Source organism: Nycticebus coucang, chromosome 23, assembly GCF_027406575.1.
Source record: "Nycticebus coucang isolate mNycCou1 chromosome 23, mNycCou1.pri, whole genome shotgun sequence".
Taxonomy (NCBI): domain Eukaryota; kingdom Metazoa; phylum Chordata; class Mammalia; order Primates; family Lorisidae; genus Nycticebus; species Nycticebus coucang.
Genome location: NC_069802.1, coordinates 38,784,645 through 38,805,373, shown reverse-complemented (window position 1 = coordinate 38,805,373; position 20,729 = coordinate 38,784,645). Strand labels below are relative to the sequence as shown.

Below are 20,729 nucleotides of genomic sequence, written 5' to 3'. Positions count from 1 at the left end.
AGGCCAACATGCTCAGTTTCCCCACTGCCTGGCCGTGGGGGTGTGGGGGCAGTGGTAGGGAGGCCCCATCCCAAACAGGCAGTGCACCACCCAGCCAGGGAGCACCCAGAAAGGATTTCCTCCCACTCCTGGCCAGTGAACTCTCATTCCTCCCAAGGAAGTGCCATGTGTTTTTTACAATGGCTATAAAGCCCACTGACCTCTTAACTGTTACACAAGTAAGTCCCATGCCACCCTCAGAAACAAACAGCAAACCTAAAATTACAAAAAAATAAAAATAGGCAAGCTATGACAAAAATGTCCTGTGCTGTGTCCAGCCCTCACTCACCTCATCTCCCTACATTACAGAAACAGCAGTCAGTGGTAACAAGTCAGCATAACAAATCAGAACCCCAGTAGCCTCAAGGCCTCGGTGCTTGCTTGCGCTTGGCCACCTGACCCTGGGGTTTTCTTTCTGGCCCTGCTATCCTGCCTGACAGAGCAATGTGGACTTGTAACCAAAGCTGTGGGAGGCCCAAGTGAGTAATCTGGGCAGTGTCAACGGGCTAAGCATTAAGGCAGGCTGAGCCCTGGCTAATCGGCTTGGGCTGGCCACAGACCTGGGCACTGCCCTTTCTCCAGCAGAGGTTGACAGAGGACACAGCAAAAGGGCACGGACCGGCGGGTGCACCTCGGGGTGCACAAACACATTTCTCATGCTTGGTCTTGTCCTCTCTTATAGTGGGCACAGAAGTCTGCAATGGCGGCCCAGCACCCAAGTCGTCGACCTGCTGTATCCTGTGAGCACCAGTGCTGTGGGGACTGACACCCACAATCCACTCGAACACTAGGACTCAGGCCCTGCCTCCGGCAGCTTGATACAAGAAGTTAGGAAGATCAACAAAATGACTGAAAATAACTTTGGATATTTTGGGGGTTTTTTATAGGTATTTTTATAAAGCCAACTATGAATAATCTAAACAGTGTAGCCTACATTAATTCTCTGGTTTTTGGATAGTTACCACCAGATCCCTGAAAAGGCCTATGAACTATGTCTAAAATCACTAAGTGAAACATTCATACTACATACACACATATGTATGTATATAGGTAGACAGATAGGTTCAGAGATGCTGTTTCCTATCTAGTTTAGGAAAAAAACACACACCCAGAAATTTAAAATAAAATAAATACAAAACATGCCCATTTTTATGTGGTGGAATTATAGCAGAGAACACATTGTATTTGACCTGTCGGGAAATTCTGCCAGAAAGGTCAGGGCCAGGAGCAGAGCAGTGATCAGCCATGAATAATTTAAGCAGAAACAATCTATGGCAAGCACCACATGGAGTGCTCTAAAACTTCCTGACAGGACCAGGTCAGGTGGGCCTTGGTGGAGGCAACTGATGGAAGACTTAATGCTGCTGGTAAGCCTAAAGTGAGGAGCAAAGGGGGCAGGAGGCCCAGTGGAATATCACGGCACTCATATTTGAAATGGTATTGTCTGGTAGAAAGTAAGGATTTTCAACTCATGACATGAGGCAGGTGGGGGCAGCCATCAGCTCACTGGAAGAAGCTGGTATTCATTTAATTTTTATCTCAGTAACTACTGGTAACAAAAACCCAAGATGGGAGCTTCTCGGAGTTCTCAGAAAGCTCCAGCAGCAGAAAGGCACTCTGGATACTATCCCAGCAAGCTCAAGAGGCACAGAGGTGCTGGGACCCTATAGGGACATGACGTTGCTTCACTCAAACCTCACCCCAATCCTAACCAAGACACAACTTTGAAATACGTGTACTTTTCCCATTAGCAAATGAATTCATTTTACCAATAGAACTAGGGCTCTAAGTCTAAAAATTTGCTCAAGGCACATGGCTAGGAGCAGCAACATGAGCCTTTTCCATTCTAAGCCACCAGATTGAAAGGCTGACAGGCTCACAGCCAGCAGGTACTATAGGCCAAACTCTCAACAACTCAGGCAGCCTCAGGAGGCCACAACGCTGGATTTCCAGTCTTAAGTCTCACCCAGCCACCTCCTGACATCAAAAGGAGGATCTGACATCAAAGGGGTCTGGGGTGCTGAAGGCCCAAACAGAACAGGCAGTGAGTTTCTACACTTTCTGCTGTTTGTCGCATACCTTTTGGGTCTGCAGCTAGTAATGCCCATTAGTTCTTTTGAAATCTCCACCCTTCATCCACACAAACTGGGAAGAAAGGGTACAACTGCTAAGCTTGAATCCAGGAAATCAGACAACTGGTGCCAGTAGATAGCAGGAGCCAGGGAACATACAACATAGGAAGCTTTATTCATCTATTGCTGCTCCAGAGAAAAAAGGCCTGCACAGACTTCTCACTTTAATATGCTGTCATCTTGGGCTAAAAGGTTAGAAGGAAAGGACATACATTAGCATACTCTCAGGCAGCTGGAAAGGATACCAGATTTCCAGCCTTCAACTGTCCAGCACCTAATCCAGCAGAGCCCAGCCATGCTTTCTGTAAATTGTCCATTGCCTTCCTTATCCCTGTACCCCCTGATCTGACACTGCAGAGACAGCCAGGGGAAAAGTATGCTTGTTTCCAGCTTCTTAGGGTGATAGCTGTGGCCTGGGCCCTGACAAAGATGGTCACCGAGACCCCCTCCCCACCTCTTCCACAGAGGAACCAAGCACTCTACATGCTGGGCCACAAGGAGAGGCAGCCCCACACTCCACTGGGGGCTCCTTGGAGCACAGCTGTCTTTCCTAAAAACTTGAGAGGGGACAATCTAGAACCAGTGACTCAAGTACCTTCTGCCAGCTCTCGGGCAATCCGCTTCAGCTCATCCTGCTTCTTCTTCTCCTCTGCTGCTATCCTTCTCTCCTCTTCCGCTCGGGGTTTTAGGTAACCTGTTTGGGAGTGGGAAAGGGGCTTCAATTAACTTCACTGAAAATGCAGCATAAAAGGAACTGAGTTCACAGGTCAAGGTGTCTTCAGCCATGCTGTGAACCAGAGGCATCTGCTGTCCACTCTCCTTACCTCAGAGCAGGTCAAAGCCCAACCAGAAGGACGCAGGGTCTCTGCAACCCACCCCCTCACGCACATGGTCCCCTGGTCCTCTGCAACCCTCAGAGGTCCACGGTTCCTCCTGTGAGACTTCAGCGCTCCAATACCCACTCAGCACCAGCTTTGGTCAAAAACCAACCACTGCCCACGCCCTGCCCGGGTCCCAGAAGCCCGCACTACAGGGGCCAGTCCCAAGTCAACTCTACGTCTGTGCAACAGTTGCGTGCTGGGACCAGGCCTGCTGGCGCCTCTGCAGGTCTCGGATGGAGGATGTGTCCCGTGGCCTCGTACCGCCCCCGCCCCTTTTCCAGCGCTGCGGTTTAATAAACAGCACTGGGGGCCCACATGGAAGTCCAGCAGGCCCGGCCCCGCGGTCACTCACTGTAGCGTGTGGCTCCGTAGGCCATGCCGAGGAACAGGGCGGAGTAGCGGCCGAGCTGCAGGAGAGGAAAGAGAAGCCGGTCAGCGCTGTCCCGGGCGTGGGGTAGGAGAGCCGGGGCGGGGGGACCGGGCAGAGGTCGGGATTCATTCGCGGGGCGGAGCCGGGGTCAGGGGGATCAGTTGAGGGTCGGGGGCGCGGGGCAGGGGGACCGCGGGGGATCGGAATTCGTCGGGCGCGGGCCGGGCCAGGGATCGGAATTGAGGCGTGGGAGGGGCGGGGGTCGCAGCCTGAGGAGTCGGAGCGAGGCGGAACGCGGAAGCTCTGAGCACCGGGCGGCGGCCGCGAAACCTGGTTCACCTTGATGAGAGGAGAGACCTGCACCGGCGGCACCATCTTGCCCCTGACCTTCGCACCGGAAGCACAACTCTTAGGTTGACCAGGACGCCGCAAGGCAAACAAGCAGCCGGAGGAGCATACGCGCCGTGGCAGCCAGTGCGCTCCAGTGGCGCCTCCTGGCGGCTAGAGGGTGACAAACGTCTCAAAGGCGGGCTTCCAGCAGGTGCGCACGCGCAGAAGCGCTGGGCGCGCGGGAGCCTCGATTCGCTGTCTGCGTGTGAGTTCTTGTTCCTGGGTTCTTACGCCGGGAGGGCTCACGCGCCAAAACCAGTCGGCTCTACCTCGCCGGGAGGCTACCCAGTCCCTGGATTTTAAGCGGAGGGTTGGCTCCGGGCCGGCCCTACCTCGTCCAGGCCCCAAGGCACACAGTTCCCGAGGACAGTGGTGGGCGCGAACCTGGGATCCCCGGTACTGAGTGGGCCCAGCACAGCGGGTTCCTTTTGGACAGGCCTCTTGCCCAGTGGCGCCTTGGGACTCAGGCCATCCGGGGAGAGCATGGCGCTCCTGCCGTGCTCTGCGACCGCCAACGTGCTTGGTTTGGGGGGGATTTTTTTTTGGTTGTTTTTTTTGTTTGTTTGTTTTGTTTTTTTGAGACAGAGTCTCACTATGTCGCCCTCGGTAGAGTGCTGTGCCATCACAGCTCACAGCAACCTCCAACTCCTGGGCTCAAGCGATTCTCCTGCCTGCCTCCGCCTCCCAAATACCTGAGACTACAGGAGCCCGCCACAACGCCCTGCTATTTTTGTTGTTGTTGTGGCTGTCATTGCTTAGCTGGCCCGGGCCAGGTTCAAACCCATCAGCCTGGGTGTATGTGGCCAGCGCCCTACCCACTGAGCTACTGGCGCCGCCTTTTTTTTTTTTTTTTTTTGTAGAGATGAGTCTCACTATATTGCCCGGGCTGGTTTCCAACTGCTGGTCTCAAGCAATCCTCCCACCTTGGCTTCCCAAAGTGCTAGTTTTGCGGGCATGAGACCCTTTGCCTCGCCAACAAAGAGAACTTAACTATGAATCTACAGCAGTGATTTCAATCAGTGTGCTGCGGCACACTGGTGTGTGATGAGAGGAGATTAGGTGTGCCATGAAAATTTTTAAAGAACATTAATTTTCGAAAGAAGTTCAAAGCACAGTAAGTATATTATTTTTTTACTCTTTTTAAATCATAATTTAAGTGTGCTGCACACATTTATAAATTCAAGTGTGCTGTGTGATTAAAAAAGAAAAATACATAACAAAATCCCAAAACTACAGATGTTGGTGTGGATGTGGAGAAAAGGGAACATTTCTGCACTGCTGGTGGGAATGCAAGCTAATACGTCCCTTTTGGAAATAAGTATGGAGAATACTCAGGGATCTGAAAGTAGACCTGCTGTTCGATCCTGCAATTCCTCTACTAGGTTTATATCCAAAAGACCAAAAATCACTTTGTAACAAAGATATTTGCACCATATTGTTCATTGCAGCTCAATTCCTAGTAGCCAAATCATGGAAGAAGCCCAAGTGCCCATCGACCCATGAATGGATTAATAAATTGTTGTATATGTATACCATGGAATATTAGGCAGCCTTAAAAAAGATGGAGACTTGGATGTAAGCACTCCAATTTGTACAAATAATCAACACATCAAATCCCATAATGGCATAAATGTATTTATGATCTATGTACAAATGACTTAATAAAAAAAAGATGGAGACTTTACCTCTTTGATGTTTATATGGATAGAGCTGGAACATATCCTACTTAGTAAAGTATCTCAAGAATGGAGGGAAAAGTATCCAGTGTACTCAGTACTATTATGAAACCAATTTACAATTACTCACACTTTCGTATGAAGAGTAGATCACAACTATGGCCCAGGATGAAGGAGGGAGGAGAGGGATGGGAGGAGAGGGGGAAGATCAGATGGAGGGAGAGTGAATGGTGGGATCACACCTATGGTGCATATTGTAAGAGTACATGTTGGATTTATTAAGTATAGAGTATAAATGTCTTAACACAATAATTATGTAAATGAGGTGAGGGATATAGTAACCAGTATGAGGTAAGCATTCCAAATTGTATATGAAATCAGCACATTGTACCCATAAATACATTAATGTATACATGATCTATCTCTTTATGATTTAATTTAAAAAAGGATGAAACACACTGGTCTAAAGTGAATACTCCAGCATTGAAAACTCCAGGGCACATAGCAGAAACTCACAACCCTGAGGGGGAGAGGACCCATGAGTCTGACCAGCCTGGGTACCTGGGGAGGTATGAGCCCCTTCCAGCAGCCACCTGGGCAGAACCTGTGCCATCTCTTGGCTTACTCTGGAGTCCAGGGCCTGGGCCCTCCCAACTGGAAAATGAGAAGTCATTTGTGCTGCTTCCTGGGCCAGAGAGAGCAGGCCAATCCTACAGGGCCACCCCACTCTTTTCTCTACCCTCTATGATGTTAACCTGAAGGCCCTGAGAACTTCTGCCTGAGGCCTTCTTGCCTAACCCTGTCCTCAGGTAGCCAGGAGCATACTGACACTGACCCTGGTGTTGCCTGAGGGAGCATTGGCCACACTGACCCCACACAGCACAAGGCACCCTCCTTGGCCAGCCTGGGTGCTGGGCCCCTCTTCTAGTCTTAGCCTTTGAGCATCTGGTCTGATGCCCTCAGATGACAAGTTTTCCCTTCACTGGATTTTAAAATAAACTTGACTCCTCAGCAATTTCTGCTTCCAGAGTCAAAAATGAGTATCTCTGGGGCCAAAGCGGTGGAGTTCATAGCCATAACAGCAGCTTCCAGGGAAGCAGGACAGGGTCACCAGCAAAGGACACACTTTCGCGTGCACCCAGTGAGCCCCCTGAAGCTGGTGGGGACCTTCCATGGCTCAGGGACCTTCCTAAGGGGGCAGGAGGGTCACACCTGGTGCCAGACACCGGGTGGCCTGCCAAGGCCTTTGCACCTGTTGGGGTCAGCTGTCAGTGCAGATCCCCATACTCCCTTGGCTCCAGGCTCTGCTACTATCTTTAGTGCTGTGCTAGGACTCAGTGGCAGGGCCTTCCTAAGGGGCTCTGCTCACAGTCTTGGCAGCTGTAGGGCCTCAGAGCACAGATCTCAGCATGGCATTCCCCACCGCTACAGCCCCATGGGGCCCCTTGCAAGGTCCCATTCAGACCCTTGCCCTTTGCTCCCCAGCCCAGATCCCATATCTGGGTCACGAGCTCTTCCTTCTGGCAGTCCCTCCCAGGTAGATCATGACTCTCCAGCGTCCTCAACTTCAGATTATCAGTGCTGCCTGAAGACCCACTGGCCCTGGGGACTGCATGAGGCAGCACCTAGGGAAGCCATCTGAAACCAAGGACGTCTGTTGCAGTGGGCACTGGAATAGTGCCTCTGTCTTTCCAACTTTGGGCAGCCCAGTTTTAGTGACTGTGCTGCCCCTTCCCCAACATAAGTTCAAGAGGCACCACCAAGGGCTTGTTCTCCAGGATGGGTGTCCTACTTGCCCATGCTGCTCAAACTGCAGACCTCCTCCTCAGTCTGCTGGGCCTGAAGACCCACTTAGGCCAGGGTTTCTGGGTTCTGACCCTGAGATAGTCTCCGATGTCTGGCACTACCAACAGCTCCCAGCCCAGGTCCCTTCCCCAGACTCTGCCCATGAGGCCGAGGTGCAGCCCTAAGACCTTGGCCCTGGGCCACCTGGGCAGACTGTATACCTTCAAGTGTCCACCTTCTTCTGTGCCAGTAATGTCATGCCCCCAGGCCAAAGGTGTGAGCTGACTATTCTCTAATTCCCAGGCAGGGAGGTGAGCATAGTGCCACAGAAGATCCTGATACACAGAATGTACTCAGCAAAGGCTTGGTGACCAGTCATAGGGCCACTCATAGCAATTTTGTGCAAATCTGGAAAAGGCATCCCTTCTTCTATCAGGAATCAGGGTTCCTAGGTGACCCTCAGCCCGTGGCCAGGAGTGAGAACAAGTAGCTCTCCTGGTGGGGGTGGGGAGGCTAGGGGCCTTTCTGGGTGGGGCAAGAAGGTGTCTGAGTCACCAACAGCTGCCAGAGCTCACTCTGCAGTTATCCAGTCCCCTAGGGTGGCCCTAAGCCTGTCCTTGTAGGGAATGGCAGCGAAGTCTGAGCTGCCCCAGGGGACCAGACAGAAGTTTAAGATGGGCTGGACTGGGTGGAGAGCAGCCAGACACACCACATCAGGCAGCCCAGGTATGGTGAGGGTGCCAGGCAGGCACTGGGGCCAGGGCATGTGTCTATGCACAAGTGTGCATAAGTGTGTGTGTGTATTTGCATAAGTGTGTGTTTGTGCACGTGACAGCCTGGGGCAGGATGGGGGGTTCTGGCCTTCATAGAACCCCAGTGCCCAGTGCCCTGAGTCCATCTGCCCCTGGGACCCTCAGAGGCTGAACTGGCTTCTACAGTCATGAGCTGAGCCGACTCTGTTCCTTCAGGGCCTTGAGGAGCCACTGCCCTTCCCCAGACCCTAAGCTGGCACCTAACACCTGCGGCTGCCCCGAGTACCAGGCTTGGGTGGGTGTGTGACTCAATTGCCTGGCTCCTTCAGCCCCAAGGGTCTTCTTCTGAGTTCAGTCTCCCAAAACTCAGGTGCCACAGAGGGTTCCCCCAGCCAGCCTGGGGGCCCTCAGCTTCAGTGTTCTTGTTTCAGGCCAGCAGAAAGACCAAGAAGAAGGAGGGGGCTGCCCTCCGTGCCCAGAGAGCATCATCCAACGTCTTCTCCAACTTTGAGCAGACACAGATTCAGGAGTTCAAGGAGGTGAGGCTTCATTTCTCACTAGGAGCCCCTTGTCCCAGAAGCTTGTACTGGGGATACCCTTGCTGCAGAGCCAGGAGTGGGAGCCTGTCCGCTTGGGGGGCTGAGAACAGAGTTGGGGCTGGCAAGCAACACAGCAGCCCTTCTTACTTACCAGGCCTTCACACTCATGGATCAGAACCGAGATGGCTTCATTGATAAGGAAGACCTGAAGGACACCTACGCCTCTCTGGGTGGGTGCTGGGGCAGAGCACATCACTTCTCATAGAGAAGGCGAGTGAGGAATGTCCACTGGGATGCCCTCACTCTTCCTCCTTGAGTGAAGCCAGGGCATTGCCTCATATGGCTGCCCCTGGTTTGGTCAGAGCTGGCATGGAGCATTCCAGGGGAAGACAGGGTGGGTGTTGGCATAGTCCAAACATGGAAACCCAGGGTGGACTGTGGGGCAGGGACCTCCAAAGAGGGTGAGAGACACCCCCTCCCCTGCAGAGCAGACCCCAAGCACTACACAGCCAGACACACTGCCTTGCCCAGCCTCCATCCCCAGCAGGGGATGTCCTTTTCCCAAGGCAGAAGGGCTGTGACTCTGGGTCCTGCCCTGGGAGCTGTGGACTGCTTCTCACCTGAGTGGGGACAGCAGATCACCACATCTCCCAGAATTCTGTGCCTTCTCAGCCCTCATCCTCAGCTCATGCCAGCCTTAACCCAGACAGGCCTGGCCAAGCATTTCTCATTCCTGCCCTGGGCACTGCTCTGGGGCTGCCTGCCAGTGGAGCAGCAGGCACATCAGTAAGGACCTATGGGGTGGGGTGGGGTGGGGTCCTGCCCATTGACACCCCGGACCTGTGCCTGTGACAGGCAAGATCCATGTCAAGGATGATGAGCTGGATGCAATGCTCAGGGAGGCCTCTGGGCCCATCAATTTCACCATGTTCCTGAATCTCTTTGGGGAGAAACTGAATGGTGAGTGCCTGAGGCCAGCCCCCTCCTCCTTGGGTGAGTCTCTTGACACTTAAAAAACCCAGACATTTCACATAAATGTCCATGATTTACGATCTCTTGATGGGAAGTCCTAGGACTTGGCATTCTAGGACCTACCTCCGTGGGGCCCCTTCTGGCCACCCCTGAGCATGTGAGCTTGGACACTAACTCCCTGCCCCACATCTTCTGCTTGTTCAGCTGATAAGGGCCTCTGTCCCTCACTCCTGGAGCACTCACTTCCAACTTTAGGCCTGGGCTACCCCTGGGGACTCTCAGGCTGAAGCCACTTCGTGGACCAAAGCTTGATGCCCTGGGAGCAATGCTGGTCTCCCTCCTGCCCCATTGGCCCTTGGCATTTAGGAATGCCCAGGGCTCAAGGCCTTTTTGTGGGCAGGTACGGACACTGAGGAGATCATTCTAAATGCCTTCAAAATGTTTGACCCCGATGGCAAAGGCAGCATCAACAAGGAATAGTGAGTGCTGGGCTCTGGGCAGTGTGGTGGTCTCCAAGGGCTCCCTGATGTCCTTCCCCACCAGGATATGAGGGCACTCTGCCCCAGAGAGGGATGGTTGACCCCCTGGGTGCCAAACCCACTCCCCCACCTCTGACCAGCTGCAGGGCTTGAGCAGCCATCCCAGGATTAGAGCAGCTATTCCAGGGCCTGATTCTTTGTAATAACCAATAACCAAGACCAGCCACAGGCACCCCAGGCTATCCTTTCTCCAACTCAGGCTCTGTCTTTAGCCCCTGTTACAGACAGCTTCTAGTACCCAAAGCTGGGGACAGGCACTGCCCCTGGTCTCCCTTAGTCCTCAAGTGCCCTGAAACAAGTCCTCCAGAAGTGATGACGCCTGAGTGGTGACCATGGAGGTGCCCAGGATACCTCAGGACCATGCTTGCGGGGAAGGGTGGTAGTACAGCATGGGGCCTCACCCTCTAGTCAGTCTCCTAGAGTGCCCACTCCCACCCCTTTTCTCATAGCCTAATTGGGCTGTTCACCTCCTCATTCCCAGCTTCAAACGTCTGCTGATGTCCCAAGCTGACAAGATGACTGCAGATGAGGTTTGGCCACAACCCTCCCCCCACCACCCCTCCATACACGCACACACACACACAGCTCTCTGCCAAGCTGGGCTCGCGTCTCTGATGAGGTAGTGCTTGCTGGCTGCAGCACTGTGACCCGTCAAGTGCCCAGTTGAGAGGCAGACTGCTCAGAGGGCTTAGGTCAGCAGTTGGAGGCCATCCAGCGGCCAGTGTTGTCTGTCCTGGTCTGAGGGGCAGGGCTCACGGCAATGCGGTCCCATCCCCTTATCCCTCCACCCCCCTGCACCTCCAGCACCAGCTGCACGGCTGCGGCCCTTCCACCTGCTAGGACCCCATTCACTGCACACCTCACATGGCCTTCCCCACGGTGCTGGACACCTGGGCACCGGTGCTCAGCTCGGGAATGGCGGAGGGACTACCAGCCAGGGTCAGGCAGAGGGTTCCGGCGGTCTGCGCACCCCTGCCCCGCCCCTGCAGGCCCCGCCCTCACAGCCCTCGCCTCTCCTAGCCCCGCCTTCCTTCCCGCTCCTGTTCCCGCCCACACGTTAGACGGTACCTCCCCCTGTCCCGGGCTCCGCCCCTCCCTCGGGCCCCTCCTACGCCCGCACCCATCTGGCCGCCAGCGCAAAAAGGCTGTAGTGGAGCCCAGGTTGTAATCGCTGCCTGACCGCGCGCAGGTGGAGCAGATGTTCCAGTTCGCCGCCATCTACGCGGCGGGCAACCTAGACTACAAGGCGCTGAGCTACGTGATCACCCACGGGGAGGAGAAGGAAGAATGAGGGCCGCCGGCCACAGCTGGCTCAGTAAACACGACCCACCAACCGCTTGCGAGTGTTCGCCTGGGGCGCGGGCTGGGGCTGGTTCTCCTGCCTAGCCGTGGAGTGGGCTCCCCTCACTGTCCATCCAGACTCGACCGTGAGGGGATATGGGGCCCCTACCGCTGCGCAGTGTCTATGCCGCACTCTTCGCCGCGCGGCTCTTGTGCCGCTTCTGGTGCGAAGATCTGTCCTGGCTGTCGGTGTCCTGCCTGGTCATTGTCCACAGGGCAGTAGCTCTTCTCGGTACAGCCACAGGGTCTGGGGTCGAGGGGACCTCCTGCCGTGCCCTAGGTGCCCCAAGGCCCCTGCGTCCCTGCAGCGGGATCTCAGCTGCCACCAGCACAGCCAAAGTGGTCCATGCCTGCCTCTCTAACCTCCCCTTCTCAAGAAGTCCGTCCCTGGGGCTTAGCCTCGTGGAGGAGGGCGGCAGGGCCAGAAGACTGACTGGCTGGAAAGAGGAAAGAGCTGCCTCTCAGCTCCTCACAGCTTCCAAGCTGGGAGCCTCGAGGGGCGATTCAGGGTGGGACGCATGGACTTCAGCTCCTGGGCACACATCCTGGGTGGAGGGGGACATGCCAGACTCGGCCTTAAGGCGCCGGTAAGAGGTGTGGAAAAAGAGTGTCAAGACACAGCTGAAGAGGGTGCACAGGCCAGCCAGCAGCAACAGGGACCCTGGGGACACAGGGTACAGTTCTGTCCCTCAAGACTGAGTTCCCCACACAGGCCCACCGTCAAGCTTGGTGGCTGCGGACAAGCAGATATGATCCTGACCCATGCAGACCCCAGTAACCATGACCACAGAGCAACCCTTGGCACAGACCCTGTTCCCAGCCTCTGGCAGACCCTGAAGGGTGGGGGTGTTTGCAGACCTGGGTACTAAGAGCCGTACACTCTGAGGTCACCAGCACACTCTGAGGTCACCAGCACAGGGTCTCAGGAAAGGGGTGTGCATCCCTCACCTCTGGCTTCTGCCCACTCCCCTGTCTCTCTGTCTCTCTTTCCTTCTGTCTATCTCTGTCTCCCTCTTTCTGTCTCTGTGTCTCAGTTTCTCTCCATCTCTCCTCTCCACACTCAGATCTCAGCCCCCCATCTCTTTGTCTCTCTCCCTATCTCTCCATCTCTCTTTTAACTCTCAGTTCTCTTCCACCCTCTCAGTCGCTCTCTGTTTCTTTCCTTCTCTGTGTCTCTGTCTCTGTATTTTTCTGTTTCTCCCTCTCTTTTTCCTTCTCTCTTTTGCACTTAAATTCTCTCTCCGTCTTTCCTTTCCACTCTCAGATCTCTGCCACCACGTCTCTCTCAGTTTCTCTTTTTCTGGTTTTAAACAACTCACAGAGGCATTTGGGCTTTTGTCAAGGTCTGACCCCACCAGCACCCACCCACCAAGAAGAGCCAATTGTGGCTGAGAGGCAGGGCATGGAGTGGAGGCTGCAGGGCTATCCCAACTGGGCAGGGTCAGCCTAGCCTCTGCTCCCGGGGCTCCCCAGGGGATACTCACTTGCCCAGTCACGCGGGTCCTCACCATGCTTGCAGGTGGAGAAGGACAACTCTGGGCAGCACATGGTTAGTGCCATCAGTGCCACCATAATAAGCATGCCTTCTGCCTGCCTGGACACACACAGCCCTCAGCCCCTGCCGGTGTCACTGCCCACTCACCAATGCTGAACACTACCTTGGGAAGGGGCTGACACTTGTGCACCCATTGTGACACCAATCATTCCAAGGGCAGCACAAGGCTCTGGCTGGTGTGGGTCCTCATGGCTGGCCCAGGCCTGCATACAGCAGGCGCTTAGTATGCACTCATCCCTTGCCAGAGCAAGCAGGTCCCTCAATTCATGGAAAAGGGGCCTGGACCATGCAGCCCAGGGTGGGACAAGGCGGGATCCCTGTCCCAGGGGGACACTTACCCCAACACAAAGATCAGGCCTGCAGCAGCACCCTCCCCCACAGGGAAGGAGCATTCAACTGCCAGCTCCATGGCCACAGGTGCCACTGAACAGCCAAAGAGCCCGAGTAGTGCACAGATGGCAGCCAGGGCGAGGGTCTGCCCCTGCAGCTGGGACACCTGGCAGCAGCAAATGGTGTGTATAGGAGGCTCAGTCAGATCCACCAGCCCTGGGCTGTGAGGGTGTGATGAAAGTGCACTCCACCAGGGACCTCCCCCTGTGGCAGGGCCTAGGCCTGAGAGGTCAAGACCTGGTCCACCAAGCTGCCCACTGCCCCATCCAGGCCTCACAACCCAGCCCCTCTCCCACCTTTGCTAGATGGGGTTGGCTTGAGGGCATGCGCACCAGGGCAAACGCCACACAGGCCACAGAGGTCAAGCAGAAGCTAATCTTGGTGGCTTCGGTGAAGCGTTTGGTCCGGTCCACATATATGCCGAGAACCAGTGCCCCCCCAGAATTCCAAACACGATGAATAGAGCTGCACAGAGGCTTGAAAACTCCTGGAGAAGGAAAGGAGAGTTTGGGGGCAATCTACTGAGGTAGAGAGCCACCAGCATCCTCAGGAAATCCTGTTACCAGGCAGCTCAGGGCAGGGCCACCCTACTATGCCTGAGGCCCCAGGCAAAACACAGGCTACTGCTGCACTGCTGGCTGCCTGCAGGGTTGGTGGGGGTGGGGTGTCCTGTGATGTGCCACCCCCTCTGCCAGGATCGAAATAATCACTAAAGGGAAGGGCCTGTCCCTATCCCATGGATGTTTCATGCCTGTGAGCTCCTGGCAGAGGCAGAAACATGTCCCTTAAACCCAAGGCCAAAGGTATATACACAGACAAGTATGCAAGCACCACGCACACATGCACATACACACAGACACACCCAGCACTGATGCCAGTGGGCAGAGGGCAAAACCCAGAGATGTGTGGACAGAGCAAGGCCTCCCATCTGCACCCTTAAATATGGAGCGTGCCCTTCCCTGGAGCCCTGAAGGGCAGGGGATAGGAAGAGGCATCACAGAATCCTGGTGTCCCCACCTTCCCATTCAGTCCCCTACCCTCCCATGGCCACCATCCCCACCTCACCACAACCATGCTGGGCAGGGCGTAGAACTCACACTGGAGTAGCCACTTGCACAGAGGATCTGCTCCAGGAGGGCCATGAAGCTGGAGAAGACCCCAATTCTGCCTCCGAAGCACACTGCCAGGAGGACATAAGCCTTGTTCCACAGGAGCTGAAGGGGAGTGGCGCTCAACCTGAGAGCCCTACCTTTCCCTGACCTCCTGTCCCCATCCCAGTCCCACCCCACCCATCCCAGTCTGCAGCACCCACCAGCTTGAGCCCATCCAGGAACTTTTCTGAGGTGGAACTGGCGGCCCCAGTAGAGGGTGGGGTGGGGGGCACGCTCTCCCAGAGGCAGGTGGTGGCCAGCAGGCAGGCAAGGCCAGCAGGGATGGCACAGACGCCCAGCTGCAGAGAGGGCACGTGTATGCATGGGAGGCCACTCAGACATACATGTCCCCATGGCGCCCACCCTGCTCTGTGCCCCCAGAAGCACATTCTGCACTTTCCCCTGTCTCTCTGCCCCTTTTCTGCCAGCTGCTGAGTCTTAGAGCCTGTGAGAGCTGCTCTGCTTTATCCTCGCCTGCCGCAGGGGACTGTGTGGAACCCTGGCTTCCAACAGACCGGCAAGAGTGACACTGTGAAAACTTTGGCCTGACCTCCCTGAGCTCCAGACTCTGCATCTAACTGCTCACTGCACATCCACCTAAGAAGCAGGTCTTAACACAGCCAGGCATGTCAGACAGGTACAGATGCACAGATATGCATGTGCTTACACACAAGTACATAGGTACCAACAGACACACACGCACACACACCATACATATGCACAAGCCCACACTTGCACAAACCACAGATGTGCAACAGTACCCAACACACTACACATGCACCATACGTATGCACAAGCCCATACACACACTACACACATGCATAGGAACACAGACACACAGCATACGTGCACCATACACATGCATGTGTGCACACCACATATGTGCATGTACACCACATGTTCACATCACATGCATGCATAGATACAGCATACACAACACACAAACAACACACACATGCATGTGTGTGTGCACACAGCACACATAGGCACCACTGAGTACTCACCATTATGGGAATGTCCTCACCCTTCCTGACCAATGCAGGTGATAGCACATTAGCCCCAAGGATGCCCAGGGTGTTGGCTGGATGGACAGAGAAGTACATCAGCTTCACTGGCCAGGGCACAGGTAGAGCCCACCTGGCTCCAGTCCCTTGCCTCAGTGGAGAGCCAGGGCAGCAGAGGATCTCAGCATGGAGCCAGAGGAGACCCAGGGCCGAACCCAAGTGGGCAGATGGCTTCACTCTTGGACTCACACATGGTGGCAATCATGTTGGCTATGGCTCGCTGGTGTTCTGGGAACCACAAGGCAGCCAGCTTGGCTGGAGAGAAGATGACCAGGGTCTGGGCCAGGGCACAGAGGCTCTGGCCACCCATTAAGAAGGTGAATGGGTGGAGGGTCTCAACAGCCACACAGGGCAGGGTGCACAGAACACTCCCAGCAAAGTTCAGCCATGCACCCAAGATGGTCTGTGGGGACAGAATAAGGAGTGCTGCCACCAGTGTGGGCACCCCTAGGTCCCCAGATGCCCACCCTCCCAGGGCCCAAACCCCCAGCCTCCTTGCTGCCTGGCTGATGGTGGAACCCTGGTCTGGAGAGGAGGCAGTGTCCCACACCCAAACGCAAGGGACCCTTCCTCATCCCAGAGTAAGTTGTGGTGTAGAGTCTGACTCACCGCCCAGTGAAGCCCAACAGAATCCAGCACCCAGATGGCCACTATGCCGAATGGGATGGACACCACCAGGTAGACAAGTGATAGTTGATCAGTTCCATGGACAAGAAGAAGTGCTCAGCAACAGTGTCCGCGACAGGTGCAAAGCTGAGCCACAGCTGCGGGGAGCACAGAGGAGTCAGCCCCAGGGGCCACAGACACCCGCCAGGCTCTGGCCTATCCTCCTGCTGCCCTCAGTTTGGCTGTCTAACCTAGGTGGGAAACACCCTATAAAGGCCTTGGGGACATAGCCCAACACAGACACAGGGCTTTCTGTGTGAGGACACCCCCAGCAGTGGCAGGGTCAGAGATCATGCCCTGATTGTGAACTCTGACTATGAACCAGCCTGCAGGACCAGGAGCCCCAACAGGACCAGACCTGACTCTCTAAGGCAGGTGGTGGCTGCCAGCATGGGGAGCTCCAGGAGGAGGTGCTACATGGAAGGTGGGAACAAAGGGGCAGGCCTTGAGCAGGGAGACACAGTAAGGCCAGAACAGCAAGTGGCCTGGAGTTCAGGAGGCAGAGGGGAGAGAAGCCAGGCCCTGATGCCCAGTCATAAGGACATATCATGTGTACAGATGGGCTGGGCTGGGGAGCATGTTCTGGGAGACTATGAGGTCGACAGTAGAGACATTGTGGCAAATCCCAAGTAGATGAGGGCAGGAGGCATGGAAGGCCCCAGATCCATGCAGGGCAGCTGGCAGCAGTGTCCAGAAGTGGGAGGGACCTCAGAGACTTTGCTTTAGTGGTGGACACAGATAATTCCTCAGCCTGTCTGCAAACTCAGGGACTAAGTGTCAGTTAGAAACACCTACCCATGGCCAACCAACCTCCTCTGTAGGAGACCCCAGTGTTTGGACAGTTGAGATCATCTCCAGAGCAAGCAGTGGTCCCCACCATGGACATTAGCAACTGCCAGGACTCCACCTCTCAGAGGGTGGAGCACTCACAGCTATGGGGAGGGCTTCTCAGCAGAGGTAGCCAGCTCTCCCAGAAGGGAGGGCCAAAAGGGGGCCATCAAAGCTTACTATGGGGCCAGCATCTGGGGACCACTGGCGAGGGCGTGCCACTCACCAACTTACCAAAGACCAGGACTAAGCACGGAGGAGCTTCCAGACACACCCTCTGTGGGATGGCAGTGGGACCCCAGATTCTGAACATACCCAGAGGCTGGGTGACAGCAAGCTTGGACAATAGCTGCCTTTTCTTTCTCTCAGAACAGTTAAAAGACAGATTTTCCAGACTCAGAAAGATCCCCCTTCACCCCAGGGTCCCACCGCCTCCTGCCTAGCCTTCTTCCAAGAGAGAAGTGAGGTGTCTGGTCACAGAGCTGCCCTGCTGAGCTGAGCCCATAATTTTCACACTTACAGCTTGGCCCTTGGCCCTCCCAGAACTGAGGCCACATTTGGACAGGGCAGAGACGTGTAGAGAGGACGACTGTCCTGCTGGTCATGTGCAAGGACTCCCTCTGCTTCAGGCCTCACCACTCTTTTGTCCAGGATGCCAGACCCCTCCTCAAGGTCATCCCCAGCTCTGCTCCACCTGCCCTCTTGGAACATGGGAGCCTGGTCCCCAGCTACAGGCAGCTGTGGTCTCGGGGGCACCTGGTGGGGGAACGCGGTGCTCTCTGCTCACTGTGGCAACCATGGCAATTCCCCGTGTGGGGGCAGATTTTGTTTGCTCCATGATGACATGTAGATAAGAAGTGAGAAATTAAGCCGGGCGAGGTGAAACATAACTGAAATCCCAGCACTCTGGGAGATAGAGGCAGGAGGATCCCTGGAGCATGGGAGTTCAAGACCACCCTGAGCAAGAGTGAGACCCTGTCTCTGCTAAAAATAGAAAAACTAGAGGGATGCTGTGATGGGCATCTGTAGTCCCAGCTACCAAGGAGGCTGAGGCAAGGGGGTCTCTTGAGCCCAGGAGTTTGAGGTTGCTGTGAGCTATGACGCCACAGAACTCTATCCAAGGTGACAGAGTGAGTGAGACTCTGTCTCAAAAAAAAAAAGGAAGAAGAAGGCTGGGTCTGTAATCCTGTCACTCTGGGAGGCCCAGGCTGGTGGATCCCTTGAGCTCAGGAGTTCGAGACCAGCCTGTGCAAGAGTGAGACCCTCGTCTCTCAAAATAGCAGGTGTTGTGGCGGGCACCACTAGTCCCAGCTACTCGGCAGGCTAAGGCAAGAGAATCGCTTGAGTCCAGGAGTTTGAGGTTGCTGTGAGTTGTGAAGCCACAGCGTTCTACTGAAAATGACAAAGTGAGACTCTGTCTCAAAAAAAAAAAGAAGTGAGCAATTAGAGTAGGGTGCTCTCCTGTGTCCAAGGAACACCCTCTGCACCATATAGAGGTAGGTGTGGCTTCCCGGGCATCTACACAGGGCACAGGTTGGAAACGAGGGCGGGGCCGCAGGCGCGAAGGCGGAACCGTGAGCGTGGTCTCTGACACCGGGCGTGACTGCGGGCGCGGCTTCGGGAGCAGGGCAGGTCTGCAGCAACAGGGCGGGGCCGCAGACGTGGGGCGGGGTTGCCTGTCTGCTGGGGAGGAGAAAAAAGGTCTCTGGGGGACGGCGCCTGTGACTTAGTGGGTAGGGCGCCGACCCCGTATACCGAGGATGGCGGGTTCAAACCCGGCCCCAGCCAAACTGCAACAAAAAATAGCCGGGCGTTGTGGCGGATGCCTGTAGTCCCAGCTACTTGGGAGGCTGAGGCAAGAGAATCGCCTAAGCCCAAGAGCTGGAGATTGCTGTGAGCTGTGACGCCACAGCACTCTACCGAGGGCGACAAAGTGAGAGTCTGTCCCCCCTCCCCCCAAAAAAGTCCTCTGGAATCTTCCTGCAGGCGCAAGACCCAGCCTCCTTCACCTGCCTGCCCCACCCTTGCTCGTAGGTCTGGCGTCCTGATGGTCCCACAGCGACCTGACACCTGCCTGTGTGTCCTGCTGCCAACCGCAGCTTCTCATTCCACGCTGCCAATGCTGCCCAACCAGTTCATGAGGTTCCCTGCAGCGGCCAAAATTCAGTGGCAGGTTCCTGCACGCACATTAGGAAGGAAGAGGCGCTCCCCAGAGGTGATTGGGCGCAGCCACAGCCTGGAAGCCGGGGAGTGGGGCAAGTAAGGAGTCAGCGCAGCCTGAGGTGGCCAGAGGGCAGCAAGGGCGGCTCTTCGCCCTCTGCTCAGGTGCCTGCGGACGCCTGTCCGGAGCAGGGAGTGGCGGGTTCTGGGGCCATGGAGAAAGTTCCCCCCTCAGAGCCCACCTGTATATGATCGGTTGGGGAAAGGGGGCTCCAGGCCTCTGGCTGGAGTGACTGGGGGCTGGAGAGAGTATGGGAAGAGGGGGGAGAAAGGCTGGGCCCCAGCAACTGGCATATCTCCCCCCAGGCATCCGGCTCTGCTCGGTGCCATGATTTGCCCCTTTCTCCACAGGCTCGGAGCGGCCCTGGGGCGGCGCTGGTTCTGCAGGAAAATGAAGCCCAGCTGGCTCCAGAGGACACAACTGCTGGCTGGAGTAGCAGGCTTCTCCGTACGTCCGACACGGCCGTACCATTGCATTGGAGCAGCTGAGCAGGCTGACCACCAGCAGGAAGATCCAGCGGCGCGCGTAGGCCCGGTAGCCCGACTGTGCGCCCAGGGTCTGGGTCTCGGAGGCCCCCGGCTCGGCCCCCGGCTCGGCCCCCGCGGTCATCCGGTCCTGGACAGCCTCCAGCCCATCTGGAGCCACCCCTGGCCCGGCCCCAGACGGCCCCGCCATAGCTCGCTGCACCCTAGCCAGTCACTGACTGTCCCCACAGTGCAGACGTAAGGAGCACCAGCGTGGGCCAGAACCACCTGCAGAGGTGGGGCAATTGGGTCAGTCCCCGCCCAACCGGAGGTCTGGGGGCCATAGGTCCCAACCTGCCAGGTGGAAAAAGAACCCTCAGTGCCTCACTAGACTTGCCCTGTAGGGAAGCATGACCCGGAATGGGTTCGCTTGTCAGGAGGAGCAAGGGGAGGAGAAGGAGGCCAGGAAGACACTGTCTGCCCCACCCAGGGGTGGGCAGCCCCACAACACATTCACCTGGCTGTTATTTGCATTTCGCAGCTGAGGAAACAGCTGGGCAGAGGAATAGGCACAAGTTCCTGTTGGCTTAGAGTAGAGAGGTCTGTGGGCTGGAAGGTAGAGAGGAGAGTCCTAGCTGACCCCATACCTGTGTCTGGCTAACTTTGGGGAAGCCCAAAGGGCAGAGGTGCCAGTGGGATATGTCCCTCAAACATGTCCCTGTCATCTGACACTCACGCTAAAAGTTTATCTATTTCAACCAGCCTCACGTGTCATTCACACCTGAGTCTGAGTGAGTTGACTGTGAGGTTCCAGCATCTACAATGGGGACTCTGCATGGGGGGTGTTCATGGATCAGATGGAGTCACTCGCTTTGGGATTTCTTTTTGAGTCCTGTCCAATAACAATGGGGCTCACCCAGGGGAGGCCCAGAGAAGGGTAGGCCACCAAGAAATACCACCCTGAGACCCCTGAT

At 55.7% G+C, this 20,729-nt stretch overlaps 4 protein-coding genes across 10 annotated transcripts in view; 2 read left to right on the top strand and 2 right to left on the bottom strand.

Annotated features, from left to right (window-relative positions):
- Positions 1–2,109, top strand: part of PDE6B (phosphodiesterase 6B) — a 32,270-nt gene extending 30,161 nt beyond the window's left edge. The window contains exon 22 of the mRNA XM_053577761.1: positions 722–2,109. Within this exon, the coding sequence (XP_053433736.1) occupies positions 722–783 (62 nt within the window). The 3' untranslated portion in view covers positions 784–2,109. The remainder of the gene's footprint in view (positions 1–721) is intronic.
- A 158-nt stretch (positions 2,110–2,267) lies between these two features.
- Positions 2,268–3,915, bottom strand: ATP5ME (ATP synthase membrane subunit e). The gene is made up of 4 exons (XM_053577765.1): positions 3,762–3,915; positions 3,405–3,459; positions 2,767–2,865; positions 2,268–2,356 (listed from the first exon to the last, which is right to left on the bottom strand). Exons 1-4 carry the CDS (start codon positions 3,795–3,797, stop codon positions 2,331–2,333), a joined length of 216 nt encoding a protein of 71 aa, XP_053433740.1. The 5' UTR covers positions 3,798–3,915; the 3' UTR covers positions 2,268–2,330.
- An 80-nt stretch (positions 3,916–3,995) lies between these two features.
- Positions 3,996–11,410, top strand: MYL5 (myosin light chain 5). 7 transcript variants are annotated; one of them, XR_008377200.1, is made up of 7 exons: positions 4,002–4,926; positions 8,457–8,564; positions 8,719–9,350; positions 9,420–9,524; positions 10,001–10,015; positions 10,557–10,605; positions 11,265–11,410. XR_008377200.1 is itself a non-coding variant. In XM_053577764.1 (7 exons), exons 3-7 carry the CDS (start codon positions 8,731–8,733, stop codon positions 11,364–11,366), a joined length of 339 nt encoding a protein of 112 aa, XP_053433739.1. In that variant the 5' UTR covers positions 4,010–4,926; positions 8,457–8,564; positions 8,719–8,730; the 3' UTR covers positions 11,367–11,410. The 7 variants fall into 7 exon arrangements, 3 of the variants coding, with proteins under 3 accessions (XP_053433739.1, XP_053433737.1, XP_053433738.1); XM_053577764.1 differs by having other exon boundaries at positions 4,010–4,926; positions 8,719–8,794; positions 9,997–10,015; XM_053577762.1 differs by having other exon boundaries at positions 4,010–4,926; positions 8,719–8,794; positions 9,937–10,015.
- Positions 11,411–11,538: 128 nt separating this feature from the next.
- SLC49A3 (solute carrier family 49 member 3) lies at positions 11,539–19,966 on the bottom strand. The gene is given in 13 exon segments (XM_053577655.1): positions 11,539–11,853; positions 11,959–12,077; positions 12,901–13,010; positions 13,310–13,467; positions 13,694–13,798; positions 13,801–13,848; positions 14,459–14,575; positions 14,674–14,811; positions 15,517–15,593; positions 15,766–15,979; positions 16,186–16,268; positions 16,271–16,340; positions 19,760–19,966. Coding segments are annotated over 13 exon segments (1,761 nt in total).
- Between the last annotated feature and the right edge of the window lie 763 nt (positions 19,967–20,729).